Below are 23,323 nucleotides of genomic sequence, written 5' to 3'. Positions count from 1 at the left end.
GATTGTAATGTTGTATCACTCACATGAAGTGAGAGACGAGTATCCGTGTTTCAGCAGAAACTGGTTAGGAAAGAAGTTCATTTTCATCACAGCAATAACCACCACAGAAAGAAACTAAAAATCCAGGAATTAAGTTAAAAAGGAGTATGTTGGGTCAGTATGAATAAAATTATAAATATATGAGGTACTTAAAGAAATGTGAATACATACAAGTTTCCTTGGATTGGAAAATTCAATAATTATGAAGATATACCTTCTAAATTGGTTAATACATTTAATGTATTCTATCCTATAACATTTCCAATAGAAAGAAATGTTTTTAAAATTTTAAAATTTAAAATGTTTGGAAAGTTAACCCCAAAAAATAAACATGTAAGAATAACTAAGAAAAAGTTCAGAAATGATAATGGGAGTAATAATTTTTACCATTAGATACAAACAATATTATAGAGGCAAATAATTAAAACAGTACTGTACTGGTAGAGAACTACACAGATTCTGGAATGCAGCAGAAAACACAAATATTGACCTAAATGTATATAAGAATTTAGTAAACAGGAATGAAAAATTTCATACTTAGCAAGTACATTGGAAACAAATCACGTGTCTAGCAATGGGAACTCATACTCGCTCAGTATTGTTCATACTGAGAAACAGAATGCAATTGTGGAAATACTGTTGTACTATTTTTTTTCCAAATTCTTTTAATTTAATTTAATTTTTTAAATTTACATCCAAGTTACTTAGCATACAGTGCAACAATGATTTCAGGGGTAGATTCCTTAATGCCCCTTACCCATTTAGCCCATCCCCTTTCCCACAACCCCTCCAGCAACCCTCAGTTTGTTCTCCGTATTTTAAGAGTCTCTTATGTTTCATCCCCCTCCCTGTTTTTATATTATTTTTGCTTCCCTTCTGCTGTTGTACTATTTTTTAAACTGCAAAGGGGGCCGCCTGGGTGACTCAGTCAGTTAAGTGTCTGACTGGATTTCAGCGCAGGTCATGATCTCATGGTTTGTGAGATTGAGCCCTACGTCAAGTTCTGCACAGACATCACTGAGTCTGTGTGGGATTCTCTCTCTGTGTCCCTGGCTGACTCATGCACATACACTCTCTCTCTCTCTCAAAATAAATAACTTAAGAAAACAAAACTGCAAAGGTAAATGCCAGAAAACTGATACATAGCATTTAATGGGCTTTATAATTTTTCTTCCATGTAATTATATGTACTTTCTACAACTAATGTGCATTGCTTCTGTAATAAAAATGTTATTTTAGTTTATGTTTTTAATGTGTATTTATTTTTGAGAGAGATACAGAATCCAAAGCAGGCCTCAGGCTCCAAGGTGTCAGCACAGAGCCTGAAGCGGGGCTCAAACTCCCAAACCGCGAGATCATGACCTGAGCTGAAGTCAGACACTTTACCAACTCAGCCACCTAGGCGCCCATAAAAATGTGAGAATAAATGAATAGAAGTTGAAGTTGAATAAATGAACGGCAAATGCTGGTGGTATTTCCTAACATGTAATCATGCTACAGAACAAAAAGCTAGAAACATGAAGAGTGATGTGCGCAAACACATCTGTAAGGTGTCTATACATGTATCTACCTCAGTTGGTACATCCCTCCTCCTTCCGGCTGGCCACCAAAAGCCGACAGAGATCCCGCAGAGCTGGGAGCACCTGGTGGTTGGCCCGAGTTGCAGCTATAACCCGTATGTTCCTGTGCTCATTGTGGCTTTGTCACTTGTACCCAGGCCAGGTTGACACACAGTTCTTTTTTCTTCAAAGCCAAAGCCAACACAGTTTTTCCACCACCAGGATGGCACCATTACCTTCTGGAGGTATTCAGACCTCCTCCTTTTGAATTCTATGGTGTCACACTTCCCTGGGCCTTCAGGGACTCTGACATTTTCCTTTCCATTTCTAACTCCAGCCACCGGTACCCAGGGCTCACCTCTCCTCCAGACTGCTGCCGAAGCATTCCATGCGGGGCCTGGGCTGGGGGCAGGGACACAAGATGGGTAAGGCAGACACATTTCTGCTGCCACAGAACTCGCCCTCAGTGTGGGGCCAACACAGAATGAACCAGATCCTCAGGCATCTGCAGGACCCAGACATGGAGCAGGCCCAGGGAGGGAGGTCAGAGGCAGCTCTCTGGGAGGCGTGTTTGGGCAGTGAACAGGGCAAACAAGAGACCAGGCAGAGGAACCTCAAGGAGGAAGAGTGTGGCACCCTCCAGGACAGAAATGAAGCCGCTGTGCTAAGGCGCAAGGAGCAGTGAGTGGGGGAACCGTAGGGGGTTCGAGCCAGATCACACATTTTCCAGTACCAAACTATAGTTCCAGCAGGACTTCCAGACCTTATGTAAGTGCCAGTGCAGACGAAATTTCCCTATTTCAAAACCTACTTTACTGTGTAACTGAAGAGCTTCCAAAAACTTGCAGTAGGAGTTATTAATCTGCAATGTAAGGGCACACTAAAAGGCAAATATCAAGAGGAGAATCTAAGAGAATTTTTTAATAATAAACATTATTTTTAATAATATTATTATTTAATAAACATTTTTATTTAATTAATAACATTAAATTATAAAATTAATTATTTTATTTAATTAATAACATTATTATTTAATAAATAAACATTTATTTTTGAGAGACAGAGACAGAATGTGAGTGGGTTAAGGGCAGAGAGAGAGGGAGACACAGAATCCAAAGCAGGCCCCAGACCCTGAGCTGTCAGCACGGAGCTGGCCGTGGGGCTCGAACCCACAAACCAGGAGACCATGACCTGAGTCAAAGTCGGACGGTTAACTGACTAAGCCACCCAGGTGCCCCTAAGAGAATTTGATAAATGCCTTCCAAGTGATGCTCACGGATTGATAATCAGCATTTAGCAGTAACCACCAGTGTAGAAAGAAACTTTCAAAGATGAAGTATGTAAAATCTCATCACAAGCCACAACAGATGAATACCTACAACTGGTTTGGAAGGTAGGGCAGAGCAACTCCTTATGATTCCTCTGAGCAGCCCCTCTAGCCTTCCTGCTGTTCCTTGAGCACATCAAGAGCCCTCCCTCTTCAGGAGCAGCCCCTCTCTCAAAATGAACTGTGAGGGGAAAATCCATCAATCAAAGCTGACCCAGAATTGACACAGAGGACAGAATTAGTAACGAGAATGTTACGACTTATTAAAGCTGTATTCCATATGTTCAAAGGCTAAAAAAGGACCAAACATGGTAAGCAGAGAGAAGGAATAGATAACAAGTCTCAATCTACATTCCAGAGAACCCTGCAATATCTGAAATGGAGAATACACTGGAAGGGCTTAACAACAGGACAGGCGTGGCAGAAGAACGGATTAGCAGATTTGTCTTTTTGTTCTTGTTGTTTGTTTTTTATTTGAGAGAGAGACAGAGAGTGTGTGTGTGTGCACACGCACATGCACGCACACAAGCAGGGAAGGAGCAAGAAGAGAGAGAATCTCAAGCAGGCTCCATGCTCAGTGCAGCACCCAACACAGTGCTCGATCCCATGACCCTTGGATCATGACCTGAGCCAAAATCAAGAGGGGGGCACTCAACTGACTGAGTCACCCAGGTGTCCCAAGATTAGCAAATCTGAAAGCATAATAGTATAAACTACCCAATGAAACAGAGAGAAAACAAAGATTAAAAGGAAAGAAAGAAAATAAAGAAAATTCGAGAGCATCAGTGAGCTGAGGCGTACTCTACATATGATTGGAGCTCTGCAGGGATGATCAAAAAAAATATCTGAGGAAAAAAAAACCCAAACATTTCCCAAACTTGATGAAAACTATAAACCTACAGGTCCAAGAAACCCCATGAACCCTGAGCAAGAAACATGAAGAAAACTACACTAAGGCAAATCATAAATTGCTTGCAACCAGCAACAGAGAACATTTTAAAAGAAGCAGAGAGAAAGGACACGATCTGTCCAGACACAAAGTGAGGAAGAGGACAGACCTTTCACCAGAAGTGACGCGACTGAGGAGGGCAGTGTGGCAAGATGGGAACACCATCCACCAAGAATTTGAGACCCAGCAGGGACACGCTTCACAGATGAGAGGGAAATACTTTCTAAGACACACACATGTAAAAGAAGGTATCACCAGCAGACTCACATTACAAGCAATGTTTGGTGAAGTCTTCGGGCAGAGGAAGTCAATCAACCACGTAAAAATCTACAACAGAAGTGAAGAGTACTGGAGATGGTAACTAGATGTTAATGTAAGAAATGTTTTCCTTTTATTTTCATCTCTTTGAAACATAACTGGCTGCTTAAAGCAAAAATAACGAGCGTATTAAGTGGTTTACCTATGACAGCACCAGGAGGAAGCCTGGAGTGTGTTGTTGGCTCTCACACCACAGGTGCAGTGATGTATTACAAACTGCCTGAAGGCCCAGTCTGATCAGTTAATATGCACTATAAACCCCCAAACAGCAACTAAAAACATAGCAGAGAGTAAAAAGCAAAGCATAAAGCTGAATTTAAAAGATGTTCAATTAACCCCAAAGAAGAAAAAAAACCAAAAAAGCAAAGAACAGAGAGGACCAAAAAAAAAAAAAAAAAAAAAGCAAGATGACATATCTAAACCTAACCATACAAATAATCACATTAAGGGGCCCCTGGGTGGCTCAGTCAGTTAAGCGTCCGACTTCAGCTCAGGTCATGATCTCATGGTTCATCAGTTTGAGCCCCATGTTGGGCTCTATGCTGACAGCTCAGAGTCTAGAGCCTGGAGCCTGGAGCTGCTTCCGATTCTGTGTCTCCCTCTCTCTCTGCCCCTCCCCTGCTCATGCTCTCTCTCTGTCTCTCACAGATAAATTAACATTAAGAAAAAATTAAAAAACAAAAAACAAATAATCACATTAAATGTGAGTGGTCTAAATCCCCAAATAAAAGGCAAAGACAGACTGTATAAAAAAGCAGGACGCAACAATGTGCTGCCTGAGAGAAAACTACAATAAAAGCATAACAACAGGTTAAAAGGCTGGAAACAGAGATACCATGGTGACACTTCAAAAGAAACCTGGAGTGCCTGTATTAACACAAACAGATTTTGGGACAAAGAGCACTACGAGGCATCAGGGAGCACTGCGTGATGATAATGGGATCCGTTCGTCAAGAGGACACAACAGTGGTAAATGTCTGTGCACCGCACTGCAGGGTCACACAACGTGCTTGGGCATTTATTTGCCTGTGAGAAATCAAAGCGTGTGTGTGCGCGCAGGTATTTACCTTAATGCCCACAGCAGCTCTATTTGTACCAGCCCAACCTGGAAGCAACCGAAATGCCATCTCAAGGAGGAGGGCCCACACAACGGAGTACTATTCAGCACTGAAAAGGCAATGAGCTGTTGACATATGTAATGACTTTCAAGACAGTTACACCGAGTGAAAGATGGCAAAAAAGAGTCCATGCTGTGTGATTCCATTTATATAAACACCTGAAGAACACAAACTGCTCCATAATAACACCAGGCAGATCGGTGGCTCCCTGGGAGTGAGTGGCAGCACCAAGAAGGGCTGGGGTGACGAGGGAAAGGAGACTCTCGTGGCCCACAGCATGTGCACAAGCACGACTGTGCAGTCTCACAAGTACACACACACACCAACACGTATCAAAATGCATGCTTTACACATGGCTGTTGATGCCTGTCACCTCCCCCTCTGAGAAGAAACGAGGTCAGAATCGTAACATTGAGCGGGATCTTGTCTTTTCATTATGCTTTCCTGGACTACTTCAACGGTTTTTGTGAAAATTTGTTTCTTCATAATGGGGGGGGGCGGGGAGAAAGATCAGTAAAAATACCACCAATTTTTTTCTTTTCTTTTTTTTTTTTTTAATTTTTTTTTTTAACGTTTATTTATTTTTGAGACAGAGAGAGACAGAGCATGAACGAGGGAGGGTCAGAGAGAGAGGGAGACACAGAATCTGAAACAGGCTCCAGGCTCTGAGCGGTCAGCACAGACCCTGACGCGGGGCTCAAACTCACGGACCGCGAGATCATGAACTGAGCCGAAGTCGGACGCTCAACCGACTGAGCCACCCAGGCGCCCCAAACTACCACCAATTTGAAAAAGAAAAATCTACACCTGCCTCACCCCAAAACCTCTACCTCAGGAAGCAAAGCTGTTGAGGGGTTGTTTCTGTCCCTCTGGGAAGAGGAGCATCTTTTCAAAAATCAAAGTGGAAATCTAAGTCTACATAAAACTTATATCAAAAGCCCACTGGGTGGACAGCTGAGTCATTTTCCCTCTCGGCAACAACCAAGGTTAAAAGCAAAAAAGCAGACAAAACTGATGGACTGAGAGGACAGCGAGGCCAACCTCAAGGCTCCACCGGGAGAACCTGGCTCCAGAACTCTGCAGGGGGCAGGGGAGATGTAGCATCCAGGCGGGCTATGGGCAGGCAAGACCGAGCGCCTGACCCAATGCCCCATCACGGAGGTCAAATGTCCTTGATTCATATGGCTTGATCTGTTGTTATTAAGGGCACATTTGTAAGAATTTCATTGAAAGAGATGGATGGGGCAGAGGTTAATTTCAGAATTTCAGTAAATTAGTGGGAAAAAAAAGATTAAGCAGCACAAAATTCTTGGGGCGCATGGGTGGCTCAGTCAGTTAAGTGTCAGACTCTGGATTTCAGCTCAGGTCATGTTCCCAGGGTTCATGGGTTCGAGTCCTGAACTGGGCTCTGCGCTGGGATTCTCTCTTACTCCCACTCTCTGCCCCGCCCCCACTCATGCATGTGCATGCTCTCTCTCTCAAAATAAACAAACATTTTTAAAAAGCACAAAATTCTTTTGTTTTCAACAAGAATAAAAATCTGTAATGATATCCTTGAATAAAAAAGGACGGATGCCATTCAAACTATGGCAAAAGTGACACACACATGCAAACAAACACTCCACACCAACAGAGAGAATGAAAACCAACACGGGTTGCTGAAGACAGCTGTCAGAAGCACACATGGGGTGACAGAGGCTGGGCCCTGAGCATCCTGCCTTAAAAGGACAGCATCTTATACTGGGCGAAATAATAAAATCCACACGTGATGCTCTAGAGAGTCCTAACCAAAGCTAATTGGGAAACTGAAACAAAACAAAACAAAACAAAACAAAAAAAGGGCAAAACTACAAACACAAACAAGTAAACAGAAAGGATTTAGAGCAATGCCAGAGCATCACCTGAAGGGGATTCCATGAGAAGGAAAATCTTTTTTTATTTGAGAGAGAGAGAGTGAGCAGGAGAGCAGGGGAGAAGTGCAGAGGGAGAGAGAGAGAATCTCAAGCAGGCTCTACATTCAGCTCAGAGCCTGGCACAGGGCATTTTTGAACCCAGGAACCTGGGATCATGACCTGGGCCAAAATCAAGAGTCAGGCGCTCAACTGACTGAGTCACCAGGGCGCCCCCAGGAAAGTCCTTTTTTGACGACAGAGGACATATTCAATGTCGAAGATGTAACACAATTAAATCTGACACACTGGCTAACACAGGGCAGAAGCACACAGAGCTACAATTGCACAGGCAGAACAGGGCGCCCATAGGGCCTTGAGGCCCAGCCCGTGACATCAAAAGGAAAAAATAAGTCATTGATGCAGTGAAAATGCATAAATGAACATGGGATTTCATACTCGTAAACTAGGAAAACTATTTTTTTTCTTTGAAAGTTTTTATTTATTTGAGAGAGAGAGAACACAAGCAGGGGAGGGGCAGAGAGGGAGAGAGAGAATCTTAAACAGACTCTGTGCTGTCAGCACAGAGCCCGACATGGGGCTCGAACCCACAAACTGTGAGATCATGACCTGAGCCAAAGTCAGACACTTAACCAACTGAGCCACTGAGGTCCTCTGGGAACACTGGTTTTCAAGTCTCCACAGAATATTTCCAAATTGCATTATCACTTATACAACAAAAAAGCCCAATAAATTTTAGAATGCAGACGTTTTAGATGTTATTCCTTAGACACAATATAATGATTAGAATATGTAACAGAAGCTAAATAAATTTACATTCTTGGAGACTAAAACAAGATTCACCTGAGTACAGCCAGGTCCGGGGCAGCCTAGCTGCTGAGCATGGTGACCCTTGGGAGAAGAGCTGGGGGCGGGGGGGGGGGGGGGGGGGGGGGGGGGGGGGGGCTGGCAGGGCCCTCTTTCTGGGGGAGCAGGGTCGGGACCTGCAGACTGTACACCCCCAGACCCAGAAGCAGCCGAAGCCCCCCATGCCCCCCACGCTGCAGGGACCACAGCCTAGGGCTCTGCTGCACCCTGGAACTCCAGCAGCCCGGAGGCTCTCGCAGCCCTTCCCAAAACATACCCAACACAGCAGTCCGGTCCAACTGCACCCAATCTGATTTTCACCCTAAACCGAGACACCTTAACAGCTATACGTGGGGTGTTGTGTGAGAGCACATGTGTGTGCATCCGTAAGTGTGTGCACTGAAGTTGTGCATGTGACCTTCTGTCCTGTGGCACAGCCACCACATAAAAGCGTGGCTCTTCTGTTCAAACGTGGCACCCAGAGGGAAAATACCTCTGGGAGTTGTGTGACAGCTGCTTCTGGTTGAAAACAAGGAGATTTTTAGTGGATGACATTCTGCTGTGTAAACCGTCTGGACCCTCACCACAGAATTGCTCTTACCTGCCATGAACAGAAGTGGTGGCTGGTAATGAGCCAGCATAGTTTCAGGCAGGCGGCCAGCCCTGGGGAGAGGAGATGGGGCCAATGTCCCGGCTGACGTGCATGGATTCAGCTAACTCTCAAAAATGAGGGAAAATGTGGTATATTTTCTATCAGATCAAGACAGCAAATTTACCATTAACATGTCCTTACAGAGGAGAAAGGAAAGAACTATCTAAAGAAGAATGAGGTAAGAAGGAACCATGGGCAAAGAAACAGAAAAGTAGGCAAATCTACACAGGGGCTAACTGAAAAAGAAAGAAGGCCTCCTGAGGTTGGGAACCTTGTGGCCAAGGCAGACACTGGCTGCAGAGTCCCGGTAAGTCCCACATGCCCACAAACATTTTAAGTACAACCACGGAAGAAAAATTCCGTGGAATAGTAAGATACATGACAGAAGGGAAAATAAAACCAAATCTACTTAACCTAGTAAAAGGCAAAACCAAAGAGAAAGGCAGTCTACTAGTTCTCTGTAATAGTAACAGCCAAACATGAGGGGACACAAACTTAGGAACTACTCACTCAGCAGCAGCAAATATAAGCGGCTGGGAACCAGAGACCGCAGACCTCTTGAGTGGCCCTGCAGGCACGGGGGACCGGCTACCTGTCAGGGGTCAGCACTCCTCAGAACGCAAGTCAATGGGTCCAATGAGAACGCCCCCTGGATCTTCTGTAGCATTTATATGACGAAAGTAAGGCACATAACCAGCTGAGACTGAGACAGTCTTTTTTTTGTTGTTGAGAAAGAGCGAGTGAGCGAGAGCACGTGTGTGAGTGCAAACAGGAGAGGGACAGAGATCAAGTGGGCTCCACGCGGAGTCGGACATGGGGCTCCAACCCACAACCCTGGGTTCATGACCTGAGCCGAAATCAAGAGTCAGATGCTTAACCGACTGAGCTGGCCAGGTGCCCCCAGCTAAGAGAGTCTTAAAGATCAAGAAGAGAAGGGGGTTCCTCACCACCCAGGGCTCGGGGCGCTGATGTGAGCAGACACACAGGCGTGACTGTGGTCTGGGGCAAAGTTGGGCATTTTGGAGATGAGAAGGAAAGTAGCTCCCCCCAGGAAAGTAGTTCCAGGCAGATGCAGGTCTCAATGTGAAGATAAACTGTAAGGAAAATGCAAGACACGGAACGGAGTATCTTTGGATGTAGGCCAAGGAAGAACTTTTTAAATAAAACGTTAAAAGCATAAACCACTAGGCCAAAAGACTAACAAACTTGGTTGCAACGAAAGGACACAGGGACCAGTTAGCAGTCAGGTGACAGAGGACAGGACACTCATGGTATCTAAAAGCAATGAGGAATTGATATCAGGAACACAGGAACTCCTGCAAACTAACAGAGAAAGTAAGCCAGCAACGCCAGTGGGAAAATGAGCAAAAACAAATAAGCAACAAACACAAGAGAAAACTCAAGAGGCGAATGAACTCAAGAAGAAAGAATAAGAATTAGAGGCAAAGAAGAAACAGAAATCAAAGTGCTGGTGAGACGCTCCCCACCCCACCAACTGAAGCCCGGTGCCGGGGCTGCTGGTGGCCTTGCTGCACAGACCCCGGGGCCCCCACCCAGACCCCGGCAGTGGAGGGGCAGGGGCGGGTGCAGCGCCATCAGTGGTTGGAAAAGCAGTACCCATGAAGAAGGCACCCAGCCTACGGCCCACACGTCACAGGAGCACATGGGACCCGCAAGACGCATGCCAGGTGCACAGAGTGGGACCAGCATGGGGACAACCGGGGGAGGAGAGGGCAGCAGTGAAGAACACATACCTGAAAGGACACAAAGATGATAAACTAAATCCTTTTGCTGTGTCAGTGATCTAAGTAAACAGAACGGCAATCATCCTGTCAGACCAAAGGCAGGTAGGTGTCAAGTAAACCCAACAGCTATACATTATTTAGAAGAAACGCACTCAAAGTATAAGGAAAGGGTAGTAGTTTGGGGAATGATGTTAAGAGGCCAATACCAACCAATGAGAAACAGCAATGCTATGCCAGGATCAAAGCAAGCCAAACTCAAGGCAAAAACGTGATGACATAATGACTAAAGGAATAATTCCCCAGGAAAACGTAACAGTCCTAAATTCATGTGCAATCCACAGCTTCAACACAGAGGAAGCAGTGACAGATTAAAAGGAGAAACAGGCGAATCTACCTCTTCAGAAGTGATACATCAGGCAGACAAAAAATCAGCAAGAAACTAGACCGATGCAACAGATTTGATGTGTTTGAGCCACATCTGGGTAAGTGGCCGACTCTTGATTTCGGCTCAGGTCATGATCTCATGGTTGGTGGGTTCAAGCCCCGCATCTGGCTCTGTGCTGACACTGCAGAGCCTGCTTGGGATTCTCTCTCTCTCTCTCTCTCTCTCTCTCTCTCTCTCTCTCTCTCTCCTTCCCTCTCTGCCCCTATCACTCAAAATAAATAAATAAACTTAAACAACAACAACAACAACAACAACACAAACAACAGACTTGATCTAACGAACCCTAGACCTAACAAACACGGAAAAGAAAATATTTTTGAAATTATTTTGAAATTTTGTAAAATCATTTACAAAAATTCAGGATTTAAGCCACAGCAAGTCTCAAAAACAAAAATAAAAACAAAAACCATGCTTTCTGACCAAAATGAAATTAAGTTGGCAATAAAGAACAAGAAACCCTATAGTTTTGAAAATTAAGGCATTTGTAAGTTATGAACAAGTCAAGGAAGAAATCTTAATTAAAATCAGAAACATTTTGGGCACCTGGCTGGCTCAGTCAGTGAAGCGTGCAATTCTTAATCTTGGGGTCATGAAATTGAGTCTCATGTTGGGTGTAGAGATTACTTAAAAAAAATTTTAAATCAGAAAAGATCTACCATTGGGGACACCTGAGTGGCTCTGTCAGTTAAGTGTCTGACTCTTGATTTTGGCTCAGGTCATGATCTCAAGGTTCATGGGTTTAAACCCCACACTGGCCTCTACACTTACAGTGTGGAGCCTGCATGATGTTCTCATTCTCATTCTCTCTCTCTCTCTCTCTCTCTCTCTCTCTCTGCACCCCCCCACCTCCTCGCTCACTTGCGCCCTCTCTCTCTCAAATATAAAAAAAAAACCACTTTATAAAATTGGATTTGAGATGTCAAAAAACCTGCATATTCCTGTGCATATTCAAGACACTGAATCAGTAGTTAAAACGTATTCACACAGCCACAGGCCCAGGTGGTGGTAAGTGTGCAACCAGACAACCTGGAAGCAGGGCGTTTCAGAGGACACGCTCCCAAACACACAAGAAGGAAAGTACAGGCCAGTTTTACCTATCAACACAGGGAAAAAGCCTCAAAAAAATATTAGCAATCTGAATCTAGTTTGAAAATGACACAGACCGGGTATTCTAGGAATGCAAGAAACATAGAATTAAATGCTGACTGCGGCTGGGTCCCGGGCCCGCTGTAACAAAGCGCAGCAAACTGGCAGCTTAAAACAACAGAAAGTCATTCTCTCCCAGTTCCGGAGGCTGAAAGTCCAAGCTCTAGCTGTGGGCAGGGCTGGTTCCTTCTGACCACTCCCGGCCTTTCTCTGGCTCCTGGTGGTGCTGGCGACCCTGGGCGTCCCCTGGCTTGCAGACGCATCCGTCTGTCTCTGGCTCCATTGCCAAGGGTGTTCTCCTCGTGTCTCTGTTCTCACTAGGACACGGGTCCTACCTAAGGCCCACCCTCCTCCAATGTGACGTCATCACAACTCTACTAACTACATCTGAAGAGACCTATTTCCAAATAAGGGCCCATCCTGGGGTCCTGGGGGTTAGGACTTCCCTCGGGGGAAGACACAGTTCAACCTATAACACTGATATCAATAGACTCAAAAAGAATACTTGATAAAATGGTACATCCTCTCACAGTAAAGAACCTGACAGTAGAAGGTGGACTTTCTGTGCCTGACAGTGTCACAGCATTACAGGTATAGGTATGCAGCCTGAGCGCTGGGACAAGGCCAGGCCTGGTGTTAGATCAGCAAGAGCCCAGAAATAAGACTGATATGTAACAATCTGTGTGCATGCACCAGGAATGAGGAGAAGACAGGACTTTTTTATTTTTACTTTTTAAGTTTATTTATTTTGAGAGAGAGAGAGACAGAGAGAGAGACAGAGAGAGAGAGAGAAAACAAGTGTACGTACAAGTGTCCAAGAGGGGCAGAGGGAGAGAGAATCCCAAGCAGGCTCCGTGCTGTCAGCACAGAGCCTGACGCGGGGCTCGATGTCACAAACCATGAGATCACGACCTGAGCCAAAATCAAGAGTCAGATCCTTAACGGACTGAGCCATGCAGGCACCCCAAGCAGGACTTTAAAAAGAAATGTAGGGGCACCTGGGTGGCTCGGCGGTTGAGCATCCGACTCGGCTCGGGTCGCAATCTTGTGGTTCACGAGTTCGAGCCCCACATCAGGCTTGATGCTGTTGGCGCAGAGCCCACTTTGGATCCTCTGCCCCCGCCCCTCTCTGCCCCTACCCCACTCTCACTCACTCTCAAAAATAAATAAACATCTCAAAAAAACAAAGAAAAAAGAAATATAAAATAGATAAAGCACCTGGAAATAAACCTTAAAAAACATGCAAGCCCTTTGTGGAGAGAAGTGTAACACATACCATCTTAACGTGGGAGAAGACAAGACAATGGAGACACCCATTTCCCCTAAACTGATCCATAAACTCAACACAGTTGTACTCCAAATCAAAGGGGGCTTCCTGTAGAAATCCTGGCCCCACACTGACCCAGTAACCCCACAACCCCACAGAACATCCAAGGAACTTGGAAAGGATACTCCGGCCCCCAGGTAGCAGGGTGCAGGGCAGAGAAGGGTGGCCCGCTTCTCCAGTCAGTGCCCAGAGTGTGGGTGACAGACACATTTGTGAACAGAATCCTAAAAAGAATCCAATCTGTCCACCTAATTACAGAGATGAGGCAGCAACCAATAGGATAAAGAGTTCAAAAGCACCACAATCCAATAAAAGTGAGACTTTATCTGATGAGCCCAGAGGCTGCTGGAGCTGCTGGGTCGGAGAGAACTCAGGCAGGCCTTTGGGCTGCTGCACAGCGTGGGCCTCACAGGGAGCCAGAGGTGGAGCCCACGCACCCGTCTGCTTTCTCCACAGTGCTCATCCCTGGGGTTCCTCAACCTCACCAGCGGAAGCGCCACTTTCTGGGGACAACCCCCAAAAGCCCCTCTGAACCTCCTCATGCCACCTGGCCACTGCCTCTTCGGCCTCTGACCTCTGGTGTGTCCAATGCAGGGGCCCAGGGCAGGCCACCTCAAAATGTACCACGATGGCAAACTGATTATTATTTTTGCACCGAAGGTACTTGAGAAACCCCGGTGCAAGGTCATCAGACACACCTCTGTCTCCTGAGAGCAGGAAGTAAACCTCCCACATGAAAAATGCCCTCCCTGTACTAAGAAGTAAAAAGACACCCTTATCACCAGAGATATGGGCTTCATACCTGAGAAAGCTGGAGAAATAGACCTTGTTGGTGTTTTCACTAATCCACTACCCCAGCTCACGTTGTGCTTAGAATTCCTCACTGGCAAAGCTCCCAAAGACCTCTTTTCCTTTTTCTTTTTCTCTTTCTCTCTCTCTCGTTCTTTCTTTCTTTCTATGTTTACTTATTTATTTTGAGAGTGGGAGAGAGACAGAGTGTGAGTAGGGAAGGGGCAGAGAGAGAGAGGGAGACACAGAATCCGAAGCTCCAGGCTCTGAGCTGTCAGCATAGAGCCTGACGTGGGGCTTGAACTCACCAACTGTAAGATCATGACCCGAGCCAAGAACAAGAGTCAGATGCTTAACTGACGCTTAACCAACAGAGCCACTCACGCACCCTGCAAAAGTCTGTTTTAGCCTATCAATTCCTCACAAATTTATTGTCTCTTTGCCTAAAATATATAAGAACTACTGCCTTGGTCATTTCCTGGGGTCTCAATTTCATTACTGGACCTCTGTGTGCACCAAATAAAACTTTATTTTTTCTCCCGTTAATCTATCTTCTGTCAATTTAATTCCTAACCCAGCTGGAAGAATCCTGGGAGGAAAGAAGGAAATTTCTGCCCCCCAGCGCCAGCATCCACACTGGTCTGACCCCTGTACGTGCCCCATCTTCCCCAGCCATGTAGGAGCACCACAGCTAGCTGTCCGGCCCCAAAGAGCACCCCAAATCTGCTAGCACACCCACCTGACCATGCCACAAAGGAATGGAATGTCCAGTTCCTGCCAATGGTTGCCAACCAGCCCTGTTTCCACCCTTGGCCCCTTGGACATCCTTTCCACAGGAGCAACATGGACCTTGAGGCATAAACCACGTTTGGTCACTTTGTGGTTTCCACTGTCCTTGAGTGGAAGCAGCCTGCCCGGCCTTTGGCCCTGCCTGCCCCATTGCTACCTCCCTGTCCCTGCCTGGCCTCCAAGGCCACTATCGCATCCCTACATCCTCCCTGGTTGGTCACCTCATTGTCACCAGGGCACACACCGTCCCATCATCTTCCTGACCAACCATGCCTTCTGGACTTGGCTCCCTGAGTTCCAGGCTTCGAGCAGCGCCTGCTGGGTGTGGGCCCTGGGGTGTGGGGCACCTGGGATACAGGGCACATCTGGGGGGTGCTGATGCCATATTCATGCTTCCCACAGTGGACAGAACCCAGTGATCTCACAGTCATTAGCCAGAAGACCCCCAGCCCAATGCCTCCTGACAACCCTGTCTGGAAAAGACAAGCGTGGCAGCCCCCATCCCTCCAGAGGCCGCCCAGCAGGGGACAGACCTTGGCCCTCCTCATCCCCAGCAGAGGCTCTTGCCAAACGGAGACGAGAGCATCCTGGGGGCAAGGGTGGCAGCTGGGGCTGGCAGCTGCTTGCATGAGGTTCAGGCCCCACCTGGCACTTGAGGGTCTGGCCACCCACCCGCCTCACCTGCTGCTCTCTTCCTTCAGAGCCCCGAAAGCGGCCTGCCGGCTGGCCCTCCCCAAAGGCTCCTGCACCTTCTCGCCGGCGTCCAGCTCGGGCTCCAGGGAGGAGCTGGTGCTGCCCTCGTGGCTGACGCTGCTGCCCCGCCCGGGGCTGTTCTCCGCCGAGGCACGGGGTGACTCAGTGTTCTGCTTCAGGGTCTGCAGCTTGGCCAGGGGGATGATGTCACAGTCCTGCGGCCGGTGCCACACGGTGCGCTGAGTGCTGGCGTTGTAGTAGTAGAAGCGGGAAGTGTTGGGGTCAAACAGTTCCCACCACTGGTTCTCGCTGGTGCGCTTGATGCGGACGCCGGCAGGAGGGTCCCACACGCACTCGCCCGTGACCAGGTTGGCATACATGCGCTCTCGGGTGCGCGGCTCGATGATCTCCACCCACTCCAGCCTGAGAAAGAGCGAAAGGGGTGTCAGCGGGGTACGCTGGCTTCCGTGGACAAGGGGTTCCTGCAGCCTGGCTAGAGGGGGGTCCCGGCCTCAGGGCTCAAGGGGCTCCTGCAGCCTGGCCCAGGACAGGGAGGTTGGAGTGGAGAAGAGGGCTGCCTCCAACCCCAGGCCCAGTGCACCTCAAGCGGTGCCCCCTGTGTCCCCAGCTACTGCACAGTCCAGCTGTTGCGTGGTCCACCCAATGGCGGGGGGGGGGTGGTCTGTAGACCCTCGCACCCAGTATCAGACCCCTTCTCACACCACTGGCTCCCAAATACAAGAAATCCTATCACGTATACAAGAAACCCAAGCCAAACTGACGTCCCACTCCAGATTTTCCACATGCTCACTACTGTCCAGCCCCCAGGAGCCCTCTGGGGAGTCTTGTGCCAAGCTGGCCTCGGAGGAACCTGGACACAGCCTGGCTGCTCTCAGTCCGTCCATCCGCCTGCAGCAGGAGTGGTCACCCTTGTCTCTATAGTGGGCCCAGCTGGGATGTGCCTTGGTGTTCTGGAGCCATTTCCTCCAGGGGCCCCCAGGGTGCCCCCACCCACCCCAAGGATACAGCTTTCATCCTGCTAAGTTTTTTTTTTCTTTTTTTTTTTTTTTTTTTGGGACAGAGAGAGACAGAGCATGAACAGGGGAGGGGCAGAGAGAGAGGGAGACACAGAATCGGAAACAGGCTCCAGGCTCCGAGCCATCAGCCCAGAGCCTGACGCGGGGCTCGAACCCACGGACCGCGAGATCGTGACCTGGCTGAAGTCGGACGCTTAACCGACTGCGCCACCCAGGCGCCCCTCATCCTGCTAAGTTTTTTAATGCAAAAGAGGACTTGGAAAACAAGGTATGCAAACTGAAGCTATTCAGAACAAGGACATTTTATTGTTATTTTTTATTTTGGAGAGAGGGAGAGGAGAGGGAGAGGAGAGGGAGAGGGGAGAGGGAGAGGGGAGAGGGAGAGGGGAGAGGGAGAGGGGAGAGGGAGAGGGAGAGGGGAGAGGGGAGAGGGGAGAGGGAGAGGAGAGGAGAGGAGAGGAGAGGAGAGGAGAGGAGAGGAGAGGAGAGGAGAGGAGAGGAGAGGAGAGGGAGAGGGAGAGGAGAGGGAGAGGAGAGGGAGAGGAGAGGGAGAGGAGGGGAGAGGAGAGGGAGAGGAGAGGGAGAGGGGAGAGGAGAGGGGAGAGGAGAGGGAGAGGAGAGGGAGAGGAGAGGGAGAGGAGAGGGAGAGGAGAGGGAGAGGAGAGGGAGAGGAGAGGGAGAGGAGAGGAGAGGAGAGGAGAGGAGAGGAGAGGAGAGGAGAGGAGAGGAGAGAGAACTCAAGCAGGGGAGAGGAGCAGAGGGAGAGAGAGAATCCCAAGCAGGCTCCACGTTCAGCAGAGAATCTGACACAGGGCTCAATCCCATGACCCCGAGATCATGACCTGAGTTGAAATCAAGAGTTGGACACTCAACCGACTGAGCCACCCTGGTGCCCCATGAATAAGGCAATTTTAATGCCTGTATGTGTGATATCAGGCTGTGTCTGGCTGACATCTGGCACATTTTTATTCTGCTTCCAGTTTTCACACCAATTAATAACCCTTTAAATGCCACAGACCTCTCTGCCGTGTGGAGGTTCTGTGTCTGTGAGTCTTTCCACTGCTCCAGAACCCTGTGATGGGCACAACCCTCATTACTGCTGGGGTAGTTGGAGGCCTCCAGCTGGGAGCACAGGGGGGCTCGCTCTCTCAGGACTGGACTCCCCGTACTGGGAAGAGCGTGAGCCACACAACTTACTGTGTACTCCCAGCAGCACTGAGGCTCTGTGGCCTCTTTCAGGGTCAGCGGATGCTTCCGGAAGCCAGTGGGGAGGGCCAGGTGGGTCCTGGGTCCCCATCTCAGCCAGCACCAGGGTGTGGGTGCCCGGCACAGCACAGTGTGGAGCCAGTCTGCGAGGAAGGGATGGGGCGCCGCTGTGGGGCACACGAGGATGTCACTGCCTCAGAGGCAGGAGGCGGAGAGCTGGAGGGGGGCAGGGAGGAGGGCGGGCAGAGAGAGAAGGGAGCACGGCGGGGCCAGATGCGGGCCCAGCTCGTGGGTCTCCACAGAAGGGCCAGGTGGTGCGGGCGAGGTGTAAGCAGCAGGGCTCATGAGAGAAAGGGGGGCGGGGAGCAAGCGGACAGCCCTCCTGACCTGACTTCACCTCACCTGAACAGCGGAGGGAAGCCAGGAGCAGACAGGGAAGGTGGTGAGGCCATGGTGTGCGCCGTTCTGTCTCGAGACAAGGATAAAGAGCAGCCATCTGGACGATGGAGGAGGACCCATCCGTCCTGTGGGTGCCAGGAGGTGCCAGGGGGATCGAGCCCAGACTGCTGCTCCAGGGAAAGGGGACGCCAGTAGATGGCTGGGTGAGTCTGAACCCACAGCATGGGGCCACCCCCTTCTCACGGGGCCCACAGGCTGCACCTCACCTCCAAGGCAGGCCAGTGGGGCCTCCACGACTGATCACCCCGTTTCACTTTCAAATTTTTAACTTTTTGTTTTGAAACCATCTTGGCCACGGAGGGTGCTGTAACAGAACACGGCGGAGTGGGCAGCACACAAACAACAGACATCTACTTTTGCAGTCTGGATGTCTTGCAAGGTGTCTGCAGGGCCGGGTTCTGGTGATCTTCCTACTGCACACGGCACCCTTCCCTCCACGACGGACCCGCGTCTGAGTGTGCGGCTGGCTCTGTGGGCCAGTGTGAATCTGACCAGCACCCTGGTGTCCTCACCACGACAGCTGTGGACAGTCTGCACTGCTGAGGTCCCCGCTTCCTCTTCAGGTGTGTCTTGCCTATTCCTGGCCCTTGCTCTTGCCCACAAACCCTCGAATCGGCCTGTCGGCACCTCTGCTGGGTCCGCCGCAGGAGGGTTAGACGCGCCTTCCACCCAAACCGTGTACCCACTCATCCAGGTCTCCCTTAAAGGATGTGCACATCGTTCATCAGATTTATTCCTAGGTTTCATACATACACACTATTGTAAATTGCATGTTCTTTTTATTGTCTTTTATTTTTTATTTTTAAAAATTTACATCCAAATTAGTTAGCATATAGTGCAGCATGATGTCAGGAATAGATTCCTTAATGCCCCTTACCATTTAGCCCATCCCCCCTCCCACAACCCCTCCAGTAACCCTCAGTTTCTTCTCCATATTTATGAGTCTCTTATGCTTTGTCCCCTTCCCTGTTTTTATATTATTTTTGTTTTCCTTCCCTTATGTTCCTCTGTTTTGTCTCTTAAAGTCCTCATATGAGTGAAGTCATATGGTTTTTGTCTTTCTCTGACTAATTTCACTTAGCATAATAACCTCCAGTTCCATCCACGTAGTTGCCAATGGCAAGATTTCATCCTTTTTGCTTGCCGAGTAATACTCCATCGTATATATGAACCCCATCTTCTTTATCCATTCATCCATCAATGGACATCTGGGCTCTTTCCATACTTTGCCTCTTGTCGATAGTGCTGCTATAAACATGGGGTGCATGTGTCTCTTCGAAACAGCACACCTGTATCCCTTGGATAAATGCCTAGTAGTGCAATTGCTGGGTCATAGGGTAGTTCTATTTTTAGTTTTTTGAGGACCCTCCAGACTGTTTTCCAGAGCGGCTGCACCAGCTTGCATTCCCACCAACAATGCAAAAGAGATCCTCTTTCTCTGCATCGTCACCAACATCTGTTGTTGCCTGAGTTGTTAATGTTAGCCATTCTGATAGGTATAAGGTGGTATCTCATTGTGGTTTTGATTTGTATTTCCCTGATGATGAGTGATGATGAGCATTTTTTCATGTGTCGGTTGGCCATCTGGATGTCTTCTTTGGAGATGTGTCTATTCATGTCTTTTGCCCATTTCTTCACTGGATTATTTGCTTTTTGGGTGTTGAGTTCGATAAGTTCTTTATAGATTTTGGATACTAACCCTTTATCCGATATGTCATTTGCAAATATCTTCTCCCATTCTGTCGGTTGCCTTTAAGTTTTGCTGATTGTTTCCTTTGCTGTGCAGAAGGTTTTTATCTTGATGAGGTCCCAGTAGTTCATTTTTGCTTTGGTTTCCCTTGCCTCCAGAGACGTGTTGAGTAAGAAGTTGCTGCGAGCAAGATCAAAGAGGTTTTTGCCTGTTTTCTCTTCGAGGATTTTGGTGGCTTCCTTACATTTAGGCCTTTCACCCATTTTGAGTTTATTTTTGTGTCTGGTGTAAGAAAGTGGTCCAGATTCATTCTTCTGCATGTGCTGTCCAGTTTTCCCAGCACCACTTGCTGAAGAGACTGTCTTTATTCCATCGGATATTCTTTCCTGCTTTGCCAAAGATTAGTTGGCCATACGTTTGTGGGTCCATTTCTGGGTTCTCTATTCTGTTTCATTGATCTGAGTGTCTGTTCTTGTGCCAGTACCATACTGTATTAATGACGACAGCTTTGTAGTATAGCTTGAAGTCTGGGATTGTGATGCCTCCTGCTTTGGTTTTCTTTCTGAAGATTGCTTTGGCTATTCGGGGTCTTTTCTGGTGCCATACAAATCTTAGGATTGTTTGTTCTAGCTCTGTGAAGAATGCTGGTGCTATTTTGATAGGGATTGCATTGACTATGTAGATTGCTTTGGGTAGTATTGACATTTTAACAGTATTTGTTCTTCCTACCCAGGAGCATGGAATCTTTCTCCATTTTATTGTGTCTTCTTCAATGTCTTTCATAAGCTTTCTATAGTTTTCAGCATATGGATTTTTCACCTCTTTGCTTAGATTTATTCCTAGATACTTTATGGTTTTTGGTGCAACTGTAAATGGGATTGATTCCTTGATTTCTCTTTCAGTCGCTTCATTGTTGGTGTATAGGAGTGCAACCGATTTCTGTGCGTTGATTTTATACCCTGCAACTTTGCTAGATTCATGGCTCAATTCTAAAGTTTTTTGGTGGACTCTTTTGGGTTTTCCATATAGAGTGTCATGGCATCTGTGAAGAGTGAAAGTTTGACCTCCTCCTGGGTGATCTGGATGCCTTTTATTTCTTTGTGTTGTCTGACTGCAGAGGCTAAGACTTCCAATACTATGTTGAGTAACAGTGGTGAGAGTGGACATCCCTGTCTTGTTCCTGACCTTAGGGGGAAAGCTTAGTTTTTCCCCCATTGAGGATGATATTAGCATTGGGTCGTTCGCATATGGCTTTTATGATCTTGAGGTATGCTCCTTCTATCCCTACTTTCTTGAGATTTTTATCAAGAAAGGATGCTGCATTTTGTCAAATGCTTTCCCTGCATCTATTGAGAGGATCATACGGTTCTTGTCCTTTTTTTGATGTGATGAATCACGTTAATTGTTTTGCGGAGCACGTTCTTTTTAAAAACAAAATCGGGACATATAACATATACAGACGAATGTACAAAACACAGAGATAAGTTTAATGAGCAATTATGATTCAACACTGGTGTCGCCATCACTCACCAACAAATAAAACGAGGCAGCATCCAAGACACAGCCACATCACACCTGTTCACCCCGAGGACACCACGATCCTGAGTTTTAAGGCAACCGTTTTCCTCGCTTTTATAGTCCAAACATCTTTGAAGATAACCCTAAACAAATTTTTTGAGGTGTGTCTATTTTTTAATCACACATTCACGCAATAAAACTATTTTTTGTGTGTCTCGTTTCTTTCACTTGCAACCGAAACCCATTGACGCCGTCTACCTGGCTGCAGCCCGCCCAAGCGCACAGTGCACAGTGCTGCACTGCCTGAAGCTGTCACACGGTTTTGTGTGTGTGCATGTGTTTTTCTTAATGTTTTTATTTTTGAGAGACAGAGAGAGACAGAGTATGAGCAGGAGAGGGGCAGAGAGGGAAGGAGACACAGAATCTGAAGCAGGCTCCAGGCTCCGAGCTGTCAGCACAGAGCCCGACGCGGGGCTCGAACTCACGGACTGTGAGATCATGACCGGAGCCGAAGTCGGACGCTTAACCGACTGAGCCACCCAGGCGCCCCTGTGTGCGTGTGTTTTTACGTTTGTCTGTCGGTTTGTTTGTTTAAGTAATCTCTATACCCAACGTGGGGCTCAAACTCACAATCCCGAGATCAAGAGTCCACTCAGGTGGACTTGAGCCAGTCAGGTGCCTGGGTCACATGTTTTTAACATCTGAGCGGTTTGCCATCTGGGACTACGTTTCACAACTCTGCTGTGCACATCCTCACCCATGAGCCCTGCGCAGGGGCTGCAGAAGCCTGCAGAGGTAAGACGCTGGGTCCCAGGAGTGCACACCAACTGTCCAGAGGACCCCGACTTGCTCCCCCCTGAAGTGTGCCCAGCAATGCTGCTTGCTCCTCACCCTCACCTGCTGGTAGTGTCCAATTTTTACATTGTTAAATTTATAATTTTCTGATTGGTGATGGTGTACAGAAACACATTTTGTACATTACTTAAAAATTTTTTTTTAATTTATTTTGAGAGAGAGACTGCAAGTGAGGGAGGGGCAGAGAGAGTGGTGGGGAGAGAGAGAGAATCCCAAGCAGGCTGTGCACTGTCAACACGGAGCCTGATGCGGGACTCAAACTCGTGAACCATGAGATCATGACCTGAGCCAAAATCAAGAGCCAGACGCTTAACCAACTGAGCCCCCCAGGTGCTTCTGTATATTACTTTTATAAGTAATCTTCCTCAATTTTCCTATTGACTCTAACAATTTACTATAGATTCACCTGGGAATAAACAAGGAAGAGCCCTCTTGTCATTTGTGTGTAATGTAACGGAACTGTCTTTGTAGACGATGTTAACGATTTGGCAAATAAACAGAACAAATAACTCACTATGACATATATTCAGGTGCAAGTTCACTTTCAATTAGTGAAACGCAGGATCTGGGGGACTCCTGGATCTGAAGGTTGGCATCTTTAAACAATTCTGGAAAACTCTCCGTGTCCACATTTTGAAGCAAACCTCCCAATGCTCTGCCTCCTTCTGGGCCCCACGGGGCCCTCACTCGTGTCGTGGAGCCTGCACATCCCGCTCCATCTTGCCTGCCACGCCAGATTGCCCCTTCAGTCCCTCTTCCTACTTCATTCGTTCTCTCTTCAGCTGTGTTAAAGCTGCTGGTCCTTCTCCAGTGTCGTTCGTTCCTCGGGGTCTTTTGTTCTCCACTCACACGTGCAAGTTCCTCACGGTTCTGGAAACTCGGCGATTCTGTAACTGATGATTCCAG

At 47.6% G+C, this 23,323-nt stretch overlaps 1 protein-coding gene across 2 annotated transcripts in view; it reads right to left on the bottom strand.

Moving 5' to 3' along the window:
• The window catches only part of ARHGAP39 (Rho GTPase activating protein 39), a 109,369-nt gene that overhangs the window by 27,286 nt on the left and 58,760 nt on the right, over positions 1-23,323 (bottom strand). For both annotated transcript variants that reach the window (XM_030303567.1, XM_030303568.1), the window contains exon 3: positions 15,641-16,075. In XM_030303567.1, the coding sequence (XP_030159427.1) occupies positions 15,641-16,075 (435 nt within the window). The remainder of the gene's footprint in view (positions 1-15,640; positions 16,076-23,323) is intronic.

This window comes from Lynx canadensis, chromosome F2 (assembly GCF_007474595.2).
Source record: "Lynx canadensis isolate LIC74 chromosome F2, mLynCan4.pri.v2, whole genome shotgun sequence".
Classification (NCBI taxonomy): Eukaryota; Metazoa; Chordata; class Mammalia; order Carnivora; family Felidae; genus Lynx; species Lynx canadensis.
Note: the sequence above shows the minus strand (reverse complement) of the source record. Positions and strands in the feature narration are given on the sequence as shown.